Below are 12443 nucleotides of genomic sequence, written 5' to 3'. Positions count from 1 at the left end.
ACTAAAAAAAAAATTCAAAAAAATATGAAAATCTTTATTTTATTTTCAATTAATTAATTGATTTTTTTTCTTTACTTGTTTTTTTTTCCCAGTTTCCCTTTTTCTCCTTCCCCTCTTTCCTCTCTTTTTCTTCTCCTTCCTTTCTTCTTCCACAAATCCATGTTCTTCCCATACATATCAACCCACAATTTCATAAACTGCGATATACCCTCCCCTTCTGTCTCATTTCTCTTTCTTTTATGGGTTCTCACCGGGAAAATCGTTCTCGGTTCTTGCAAGCAGCCCACCAAAACTAGCACCTACACACACCACCATTTTCCCCTCATTCTGTTCCATTTTTCAATTAAAATCCCAAAATGCTAGTTAATAATAAAAGTTCAGTACATAACTTGATATTATTAAAGTTTACAACTTACACTGAAAATTGATATGCAGAAATACATGACTTAAAATTAGATTGCAAGAGACAAGAAACATTGTTGCCAAAGAAATTATGGTATGACTTCATCTACAGCTCAATATCCTAGGCCTCAGTATAACATACAGTTTTATCCTCGCCACATAAAATATTATCTTCTTATTTATAGCAACCCTGCAATAAGGAACAAGTTAGAGAGTTTTGCTGATAAAGAATTAGACCATGTAATGTTTTGATGATCAAGAAGCTTCTCATATTTCTTAAAAGAGTCATATGAAGAGGCCCGTTTTAGAGGTGTATTAATTGTGTTTGTGAAAACTTTTGGGATTTGGGGGGGCACTCACAATGCTGACATGCACCCAAATTCGGTTGTAGCAGAGCCAATGAGACCTAAGAAAATGTTCAAAGGTGTTATTTAGGAGGCTCGACAGAGCTCATATTCAGAATTCTCTCCGCAAGTAACAAGTCATCAGGTGTTGTGACCTGCAAATACAAGAATTTAGCACATCATCACTCCTCAACGCAAATATAATGGGGATGAAACAACAGACTAAACATGTGCAGAGAATTGAGTGTCGCTTTCATAGAATACCTTGATGTTGGTATAACATCCTTCAGTTACATATACAGCATGCTTAAGGTGCTCCACAATTGACACATCATCCGTCACTTCAAGACCTTCTCTGCAGGGAACTATAGATGCTCAGGAATTTGTTCCTTGCTTTAGATTTAATTAAAGAATTTTAGTAAACTAGAGTTGGTTGTAGGGAGTTTTTTCTTTTTCTTCTTTTTGCAACATTTTCAACACCCTGCATAGAAGATGGAGTGTATGATCCTAACATCCTTCAAACCCTTATGAACAGAATTTTTTATCAACTCTTACTGTTGATTTCCAACTATCCTCTTTAAAATGCCAAAAGAAAATAACAAAATTAAAATTTTCGAATTTTGTAGCTTTTTTATGTATTTATAATATTTTATATTTATCATTATAAAAATTTAAATATATTTTATATTATTTTTACATATTTATATTGTACTCAAGTATTTTTTATTATATTTTTACGTGTAAAAAATTAGTTTTACATCAAATTGACATATTTATGTGTTCGTATTTTTTTTATATTTTTATCGTTTTCTCAAGTTATATTAAATAACTTATTTAAAGGGTTCGATTTGCTATAATAAACCTAAATTTTATAAAATAATTTTAAAAATATTAACAGTTGAACTTAAATCTTAAATCTGAATAATAGAACGAAATTCTTAAAAGTAAAAGCATAAAAACTACTAAATTCCAAATGTATGGAGAGTACAAGGACTAGAACTATCCACAAGTCGTCAATTAGTTAAATTTTCTGTCAATAATGTGTGCATTTATGTCCGTCAATAACAGAAATGCGATATTAAGTTAATTTTTTTCAAAAGAAGATGGTCAATAAGTAGTTTGGACTAGAGCTATCCATGGGCCAGTCGGGGTTGAGGCTGAGGCCCCGTTGTAAAAAAAATCCATGCCCAAGCTTGTTTCAGGCCAGGCCAGCATGTAAACCCGTTTCACTGTGCATTATATTAATAAAAAATAAAAATATACTTTTATATTAATATATATTTTTATAATTAAATTTAAATTTTAAAAAAATGTTTTTAATTATTTAAATCAAATTCGGACTGGGCCAAGACAAAAAAAACTGTCCAAGCCTGACCAAAGTCAGGACAGGCCTACCAGGCCAAGTGGGCTGCCCAGCCCTTGGACAGCTTTAGTTTAAACTGAAAATTGAGAATTATCAAAAGTACCTATGCACAAGCTCGAAACCTTTTCTCAGCAACTCTGGCTTAATAACCTGCATGATAAATTTGAAGTCGCACAGTTATGTATGTGGTATACTCAATTAAAGCAATCTCAGAAAGATAATAATATCATATGTGATCTCTTTAAACAATTAAACCTGTGGAGTCTGCATTTCCCATAGTGTTTTTCTGTCGAGTGTTTTCACTACATAAGAATCACTATTTGCCTGGCAAAGAAAAAAAAAGAACATATTACACAATCATTTAATTCAATTAAAAAAGGAAAGATAGTGCCTGGTAATCGTTTAGAAGTCTTGGTTAGAAATGAAAATAGGTGGCTATACTAATTGGAGATAAACAATACAACAAACATGTATACGTGGCAGACTGCATAAACAAAGAACAAAACACACTGATAAATGCAAAGAGCTTCTAATGCATAAAACACAAGATTCACAATTTTCTTGGGCAGAAGAGTAGGGCATATAGTAATCCGTCTGCAGTCTTGAATTAAGAATGAAAAATATGAAGCTCTACTAGCTAGATGTAAACAGCATAGCAACCATGTCAAGCATAAAATGTACTGATCAGTGCAATGAGCTTCCAACAGAATCTTCCATTAAATGTTTGAATGTTAAACTGTTACATGAATAATACCTAGGACAACTAGTAAGAAAATTATATTAGTGCGCTAATCTCCTCATCCAAGCCAGCCAACAATTTAGAAGGTAGTCAGTTATCTTTCAGTAAAAGACAATCCTGTAGTCTAATTTATCAATGAACATTTCTCAAAACTGACAGATAGACATGGAAACAGGAGAAAATGCAAAATATCTGTTCATGTTAATAACTTCCATTGACAGACTTAGAGTTTCCATCTATGACAAGAATAAAGCTAGACAAGGATAGAATTTATACATATGCAGATAAGTAATATATACGTCAGTTTGGCAATATCATGTTGAAATCTGTACAATTTACCTCCATCCTACCAGGTCATGAAGCCATTATTTTTCTTGGCCCTTAAAATAGTGGTAATATTAGATTGTTTCAATTTGAAAGGTATAAGAAAGTGCCTTTGTGATTAATATCTCTACCTCTTTAATTGTGGCTTTGACAGGAACCCCAAGTACTGCTGCTCCAATCAGCCAACCATCTTTAAGAACCTAATAAATCAATGATAAATCTAATCAAGTACCATTTTCACTTTTTATAGAAAATGATGAAGCCTGATTTGTGTAAGGATTTACATGCAATTGTGTCGTTATCCAGACAAAGATGTAAAGGTAGAAAAAAGTGACTTGTATATAGAGATATGCCCATGACTAAACACCTTAAAGATTTTGTTTCATTGGTTCATCAAAACACCAGAGAGTATGCTACCCTGTCGTCTTCTCTATCACTAACCACACAATCTATGCCTATTTCACTCTATGACCACTATTTGTCAGTTTCAATTGCAATTTTAAACTTGCATCACAAATCCAAGCACATAAATGAGGAAATAAGTGAAGACACTAATATCTACCATCACTGTGAGAGACTAATGCAGGGCATCAAATTGTCGATCACACCAGAACTTTGAGCCTCATCTTATCAGAATTTTGAAATTTTATGCTATTATGCTTATGAAACCCATCCGTTTGATTAAAAGATTTTCCATCCTTACTTGTTTCTATCCTTCCTTGCAAGCAAAACTTAAAGCTTCTAATCGCCAAATAGTGTATACTACAGAACCACTCTCTCAAATTTTGCAGTACTGCATCAATCAATACCCAGAACAGGATGGGCTTCACTTATCACAATGCCATACATTAGAAGCACAAAAAAGTATATATACAAGGCTTTAATGGATCCAACCTCCCATAGATACTGGGACTATATTCCAATTCCTCCCCTTTATTGCTAGAGTTCCACTAGTTTAATTTAACTGCATTAGATATTACTGCAAATGTTTTGAGCCCAAACCTTTTCTACATCTCCAGATCTCACCAAGGGTCTTGCAGAATCATGAATGCAAACAAGCTCAGAGTTCAAATCAACTGCCTGTAGATGAAAGTAGCATTTCATTATCAAGAAAGAAACATGGCATCCATAACATACAAAGTAAGGTATTCTCTTGGAAAATATCAAAGGAAATTCCAAATTAACCAGCCACAGCATCCATCAACATTATGCCCTGACACGTAGGACCAGAAAAAGGACAAACTATCCACATATAAGTTAAGAATCGGATAACTATTCAATACAAAAGAAGGTACTAGGACAAAGGAAGAGATAGATATAACTTTTTGAGTTGGCAAATTATGGTGTGAGATTGTTTAGTACTATATTCAAGGGGTTAATATTTTAAGTACATAATTTGGGAGGGAACTATAATTTGAGGAATAGACCTAAATTCTAATGTCAGAAATGTCGAGAAAAAGGCCACAGCTATATGCAATTCTACCTTTGTAGAGAGATTATGATAACATTCCTGTGGAATCAAGAACATAAATTTTCTAGATGTTTATGTTTTAGAGTAATTTGTGTGAAACAAAACTCAGCAAGAAAATTTCAGAAAGGAGAATTTCATTGAGATCAGAATTATTGGATGCCGGTACTGCTGGACCATAATTGGGTCCCTTTATAAGACGTGGAACAAATTTCATTCTATAAGGCAGACATCCACTACTGAAAAAAGGTAAAAGATGATGCAACAAACAAATACAGATAATAAAAATGGGAAGTGTTAAAGGGTAACTTAAGTTATCTCACACTATTATGCCTTGACATGGAGGACCAGAAAAAGGGCAAACTGTCCACATACAAGTTAAAAAATTGGGTAACTAATCAATAGAAAAGAAAGTACTATGACAAAGGAAGAGATAGAATATAACTTTTTGAGTTGGCAATTTATAGAGTGAGATTGTTTAGTACTATATTCAAGGGGTTAGTATTTTAAATACATACTTTGGGAGGGAACTATAATTGGAGGAATATAACTAAATTCTAATGTCAGAAATGTCGAGGAAAGGGCCAAAGCTATATGCAACTCTTATCTTTGTACAGATATTATGATATCATTCCTGTGGGATTGAGAACATAAATTTTCTAGATGTTTATGTTTTAGATTAAATTGTGTGAAACAAACCTCAGCAAGAAAATTTCAGAAAGTAAGATTACATTGAGATCAGAATTATTGGATGCTGGTACTGCCGGACCATAATTGGGTCCCTTTGTAAGACGTGGAACAAATTTCATTCTATAAGGCAGACATCCACTATTGACAAAAGGTCGAAGATGATGCCACAAACAAATGCAGATAATAAAAATGGGAAGTGTGAAAGGAAGGGTAACTTATTCCAGTCTAGGAGGCACAAAGAAATGCAGAAAAATAAGAAAGGAAATATTATATGAAGAATAACTTGCTTTTCAGTAGAATTTCCAAGATCTAAAGTGAGCTTTTCTTAATAAAGAATAATGACTTAGCTTTGGAAGCTACACCAAAGACTAGTTAAATATCATAGTGCACAAGTATCAAAATGAGGAAACAAAAGATTGCAGCAAAGACAACTCAACAGTATGTATACTCAAACTAACAGTGTTCTTTAGTTCTACTCTTAATATCAAAGCATTTTGCTGATACCTGAAGGCCACTGTAAACAGAATCCTGTCTCTCCTTCCCAGGAAGCGTGAACTTAAGGTCTACATTAATTTTGTCTATGGCTTCTGCAACAAATATCATCATATTACAAGAAGTATCTCCTGAAGAACTGGAATCAAAGATCTATCTAGGAAACCAAACAATGAAACACTTCTCAAGGGAGTTAACCACAAGCACAGAACATCCATACCCATTTCAGTGGTGGGAGTGATTGCCCAAACACAGTCAACCAACAAAATGCATGTATGTGCATGCATATGCATGTTGTTGTATACATATATATCGTGTGTGTGTGAAAGAGAGAGAGAGACCTTCGAAGATGTCCTTGTACGATGGATCACAGACCACAACAATTTCTTTCACTTCAATCATTCGTGAGAAAGTATGTAAACTGCCAAATAAAAATCACATTTGAGGAAAACAGTTACCATCATAAGGAACAGATAGACAAAGACAACATTTACAACTAACCTGCTATAACCCAATGACCACAAAAGTGAAAGACTCCATGTGGTGTTAAACAACATGGAGCCTAAACAACTCAATATACACTGTACATTTTCCAAACATTGTTCAACAATCCTTACATATAAAATGGTACTCTAGATTTATAGATTCCAAATATAAGCTTGCATCAAGTTGATGAATAAAAGGAATTAGTTGATAGAAGCTGTTCTTATTTACCTATACAAAGCAATTGGTTGTCCTAAAAGTGGTAGGTACTGCTTTGGCATGCTTGCCTATTTAGACAAACAAAAGAAAACTATAATCTAGAAAATATAAAAGAACCACCAATAACAAAGGATGTGTAATTTAAAGGAAAGCCATCAGATTTTTTTATTTTTTTTTAAAAGGCCTTAAAACTTTACGGGCCATTTCAACACACCCACACAGAGAGATTGATGCTCAAGTGATTTAAAACCACCATTGATGATGTATAAAAACGAACTCGATAAATGATGGCAAACACAATTGAATGAATAAGAATAAATACTCACACCCATTCTTTTGCCTTTGCCTCCAGCTAAAAGAATGACTGAAACGCTTTTTTCATTCACAACTGCAGAACCCTGGGTGAAAACCAAAACCTACCAATTTCAACAAAAATACTGCAGTGGATATACATAGAGACATAATATTCAATGTACTTTTACATAATCAACTTTTGCCGAACACTTGATCCCATAAGTACGGACTCTGGCCCTTCTTCTCAAACCTACTTTTTGCCCTGAAAAAAAAAAGAGAAGCGCCAAATGAAAAGAAAATAAGGGCCAGGAAAGCTTTCCCAATTAGGATCCGACCCGGCTCGATCTGACCATCGGATACGGGGAGTATCAGTCCAAAAACGAAAAAATTACAAAAGAATCAAGAAAGGATTGCGAAGAAAGAAGGGAAATGAAATCTACTTACCGGATGAAGAGAAGCTAACGTGAAAGTGAGAAAAGGAAGGGAAAGAATTGGCGGTAACATGAGTAGATTTTGATGGAAAAAATTGAGTGGAGATGGAGCAAGTAGGAGCGTTGTTAAACAGAAGAAGTCCCATCTTTCGCGCACTGTCATCTCAGCGGCGGCCTTATGTAATGGCCCAAATTAGACCTTAGTCCGCAAAGCGGTAATATTGTAATTAGGTATGTGAGTCAATTATACCGGTCAACTATATTATGGCACAACTAATGTATTTTATTTTAATGAAAGAGAGATATTTATTCAAAGAAAAACATTACAGCAAAGCCTCCCAAGGAAGAATATACGTCTTATTTGTTCATACAATTTATAGTAAGCAGGATAGTGGCGTAATTGAATAATTAATTAAATTTATAATTTGACTCATATACTAAATTCAACTAAATTAAATAATAAAAAAATAAAACAACAACTAAATTAGATTAACAGGCTGATGATTAACTTGTTTCAGTGGTTGCAATTAACATCAAAATTTGTGTTTTAATGGAATTAACTACTAATCAACTAGTATTACTTCCCAGCCTCTACTAATTAACTAATCGATAGGTACTTGCTTATCTCCCTACTTCATTTTCCTCGTCGGGATAAATCACGATTTACTCAACCAACTTATCTCCCGACCCGTTTAACCTAGATGACTCTCTAGGGTCGTCAATCCTAGGGTTTAAACATACATGATTTAAAACTAGTTAATTCCTTCGGGGAATTCATATTCTTCCGTTAACTACTCCCACACTCACTTGTTAATCTTCCTAGAGACTTATCCTCTCAGGGATCTAGACTCCATAACTCTTATATTTAATTTAAATATGCAAAAGAACACAAATAAATTAAATGAGAGAAATATAAGAAATTGCTCAATCAATTGAATTGGATGTGATAGAATTGGTGTGGTCTTGTAATCGTTCACGAATCTTGATGTTTGTGAACGAACAATAAAAGAAAAAATTGAATACTTCAAATTAAAAACTTAGGTTCAAATCGAACCTATGTTGAAAAAATCTCAGTTTGAAAATGGTTTTCTTACACAACAGAAAATTAAAATTTTGAAAATCAACCCAATTTGTGATATTTATAGCAATAAACCTTAACCAAATTCATACATCAGTTTTTGACTTAGCAAAAGTTCATTGTTCTCGATTTTCAACCAAACGATCTTCTCCGCTATTCTCGTACCACAAACTGCTTCAAGTGTGGGCTTGAACCAATTAAATTGAAACACAAAACTAGAAAAAGTTTTCTCTCCATTTGGGGTGAAAACAAAAGTTCTCTCTTTTTAATCCTGGTTTGAAAATGATTTTCTTGCACAGCGGAAAATTAAAATTTTGAAAATCAACCAGGTTTGTGATATTTATAGCAATAAACATTAACCGAATTCGTACCTGTGTTTTCAACTTAGCAGACATTCGTTGTTCCTAACTTTCAACCAAACAATCTTCTCCGCTATTCTCGTACTATGAACTGCTTCGAGTGTGAGTCCGAACCAATTGAATCGAAACACAAAACTAGAAAAAGTTTTCTCTCTTTTTGGGGTGAAAATGAAAATTCTTTCTTTTTAATAGAAACCGGTAGAATTGTTATTCCGAAAAAATATATGTAATAGTTGAGAATAAATTCTCTCTATTTTTCGGTAGAATAACAATCTCTCAAAGTCGTCGATGAAAGTCACGTAATAATCATAACTTCCTCGGGCACTGATGCTCTTGGGACCACATACATCAGTGTATACAAGTTTTAAAGGTTGATTGGCCCTTGTACCTTTCGCATTAAAATACATCTTAGTCAACCTTTTAAACAAGATTCATATTGTGGAAGACTAACTTCTTTAAGCATACTTAAAGGACCATCTTTCACGAGTCTAGTGATTCTTTGTTGGTTATGACCAAGTCTTAAGTGCTATAGGTACCCCTAATTAGAGTGAGAAGTTTTAAGTTTTTTATTCACTATTTCAGTTTGAAGTATCGAGTAGTTATTTGGTTTGATAAAGTAGAGATTGTTTTCCATCTATCCATCCATTATAGATTAAAGAATGATTTTTATGAATAGTAATCCATTTATTGAATGTCACGGTATACCTGTCATAAAATAAACATGCTATAAAAATTAAATTCCTCTTAAAATGAGGTACATAATATATGTTCTTTAAAACAATTTTCCTAAAATCATCAAAATGTAAAATAACCTCTCCCACTACTTCGGCTGAAACATAGCTCCCATATTCGGTCTACAACGAGAGGCTCCTGTCACGCAGACTTCTCGTTTTGTTGAACCGCTGTAAAGAAACACATATATGATTAGTGGCTCCAAATTCAATAACCCAATTTTCAATTGATTCTTCCACTAAGCAAGCTTCAACCACAAAGAGTTTCATATATTTTTCCTTTTGGGCTAGGTAATATAAATACTCCTTGCAGTTTGATATGAAATACTCTTTCGTGTTGCAGAAGAAACATTTGATCTTTTTGGTATATTTTGACTTCTTAGCCTTCTTCCTATCCACACAAGGTGTAATCGAAGACTTATTCGATTTCTTCTTTCCCTTAGTTTTCCGTTTCCACTTAAAGGACGAAGGGCTTATAGCTAAGTTTACCTCAAGTTTCTCCTGATTTGACTTACCACCATTCAGCATCAACTCAGGGGATTGTAATTGCTTAATGAGTTGAGTGAAGGTAAGCACTTTGTTCCCTAAGTTGTAAGCAGCCCTAAAACCAGCAAACTCCTTGGTTAAGGATTTGAACACTATTTCAATCTGAGCGTTCATGTCTAGTTCAGCCTCATTATCCTCCATTTCAACAATGAATCCCATAAGTTTAAGCATATGTTCTTTGACCGGAGTGTCAAGTTTTTGCTGATAGTTCATCAAATTGTAATAATGGATTGTCAAGCCAATGCAACTTCGTTTTCGAGAAAATCCTTTAAATTTGTCATGATCTCTTTGGTAGTACGGAAATTCTCGTGTTACTTTTGCAACACAGTACTCATGCTTGCTAACATATAATATCAAGCAATCGAGTCAGAATCTCTCCAGCGATTTCTCACTTCGGGTTGAGCTCCAGGAGGACACATTTCATCAAGAACGAACTTGTGTTTCTCACAACTGAGAACTATTAGCAAGTTTCGTTTCCATTCTCGAAAGTTATCCCCATTCAATTTATTCTCGATAAGAATGATAATAAAAGGAGTAGGAGACATATTTGAACTAAATAAAAATAAAAATTCACTAATTACTATCTTTGCATTAAGCAAATATTTTCATTTCACCAACATATCAAGAGTGCAGTATGATGCATGCGTCTTGTATTAAAACTTTGAAAAACATTTTTCTGTTGACCTAATCATTCTTACACCTATCAACCATGTTGCCTTAGGGTCCCATGATTAACTAGCAAGAACATGGATTACATTCAATTAGTTTATGAATTTTAATTCTTAAAACTCCACACAAAACAATGACCGCTTAATGTTTGGCCATCATCTTTAGCTTAAATATCGTTTTTTGGGAAACTATTTAATAAGAGAAGACATTGAGTGTGTCACCATTGACTCAACACCCATTATGAACACGCTTTCATTTGTGAGTCATCTTGGGACAATCTCATTGAGAGTTATGCATGACTAGTTGTCCATAAAAGGAAATCCCATCTAGTGAACCCACACGATAAAGTTTACCTTGGGGTGTAGCCAGGGTAGGAGTCGGCTTGAAACTTTATCATGCTATCACTTAAGGACCATCAATGGAGGTCGTAGGTCTTGTTCAATGACCTTTTCCCACTAAATTTTTTAAAATAAAATGCAAGGTTTTTTTTATCCCATATTTCAAGAATGATCATACAATAGTCCTAGTGGCACTCTAACCTAATCTATATGACATGCTTCCAACATATGCATGGCATACCATTGTAATTTTAGTTAATATTTACATTCTTTTATTTACAAAAATCAATCAATTATAAAATAAACAATTTAGATTCTCCACAGTTTTCCTTTTGAAGGAAAAACCGAAGAAGTGAATGTGAACCGTGCACCAGGTAAGGTCACAAGAAAGGGAGGTGAATCAAATTTAACCGCATAAAAACCAAGCTTTTCCTAGCCAGAGCTAATACTAGATATGGACATTTTCATTACCACACTTCTTATTTTTTAATCAATTAACTATGGATCATCACACACACACACACACACATATATATATATCACAATTATAACATTACATAATATAAATATTATAAACAATTATAAAACAAATATATAAGGAGATAGGTAATTAAAATAAAATTGCCAGTCATAAATTTTCCACTGCTCAACCACCAAAGAACCATCGTCGTTGACCATTGCCAGCCACCGGAATGCCACCCTCACAACCGCCGACACCCTGAGTTGGTTCGATTTCTACCAGTTTGATCTCATCCAGCGACGACTGGATCGGTCTGATCCAGCCATCGGTTGGACCATCGACTCAATTTTACATACCAGGCCCAGTTCAACCAATTTTTGGGTCTTGGTCTTGATTTTGGGTTTCCGAGCCCAATTTACGATCTCAGGTCCAATTTTCAAGTTCAATTACCCATTGGGCCAATTGTATGACTTGAAAATTAATTTTCAAAAATATCATATTAATTTTAATTAATTTGATCAATTTAATTTTACTTGATTAAAATTAATTTTCCCAAAAAATACTTATATTTTCCAAATTAAATTTTCAAGAAAATTCTTTAATTAAATTCTCTAGTTGAACAATTCCTATGATCGCCTAACTTAATTCCACATCAAATAAATCGACTCAATTAATTTTTTTTCCAAAATTAAACAATTTTCTTCTAATCAAAACTAGTTTTATTGAGTTTTTGTTAAGCTAACGAAGGGACTAACTAGACATATATAATTAGGCTTTAGTAATTACAAGTATGTTCAGAAACATCGTTCCGATATTTCCTAATTACTTAATCATGGAGTCAGTCTACAAGAAGTACCATGATTGAAAATATCGAATTGCATATTCTTTACGAAAGTAATTCATCCAACTACTTTGTCTAATGACCTCATCATATGTGTCTTAACCTCATATGATATTCTTGATTCCTTTGAGTTAAATCTATTCACTTAATCCAATCCTATTTTATCTCATTG

General features: G+C 33.6%; 1 protein-coding gene across 8 annotated transcripts; it reads right to left on the bottom strand.

Moving 5' to 3' along the window:
* Positions 1-367: 367 nt before the first annotated feature.
* Positions 368-8310, bottom strand: LOC107901766 (2-C-methyl-D-erythritol 4-phosphate cytidylyltransferase, chloroplastic). 8 transcript variants are annotated; one of them, XM_016827904.2, is made up of 13 exons: positions 7263-8310; positions 7001-7080; positions 6851-6940; positions 6537-6592; positions 6164-6243; positions 5835-5917; positions 4175-4252; positions 3304-3372; positions 2365-2433; positions 2213-2259; positions 1011-1101; positions 763-901; positions 368-592 (listed from the first exon to the last, which is right to left on the bottom strand). In XM_016827904.2, the coding sequence occupies exons 1-12, from the start codon at positions 7393-7395 to the stop codon at positions 830-832; spliced, it is 948 nt and encodes a 315-aa protein (XP_016683393.2). In that variant the 5' UTR covers positions 7396-8310; the 3' UTR covers positions 368-592; positions 763-829. The 8 variants fall into 8 exon arrangements, with proteins under 8 accessions (XP_016683393.2, XP_016683395.2, XP_016683394.2 ...); XM_016827906.2 differs by having other exon boundaries at positions 6851-6922; positions 7007-7080; positions 7263-7469; XM_016827905.2 differs by having other exon boundaries at positions 6851-6922; positions 7263-7439.
* Between the last annotated feature and the right edge of the window lie 4133 nt (positions 8311-12443).

This window comes from Gossypium hirsutum, chromosome A06 (genome assembly GCF_007990345.1).
Source record: "Gossypium hirsutum isolate 1008001.06 chromosome A06, Gossypium_hirsutum_v2.1, whole genome shotgun sequence".
NCBI classification, from domain to species: Eukaryota; Viridiplantae; Streptophyta; class Magnoliopsida; order Malvales; family Malvaceae; genus Gossypium; species Gossypium hirsutum.
The sequence above is the reverse complement of the archived record's forward strand: the minus strand, read 5'-3'. Positions and strand labels throughout refer to the sequence as shown.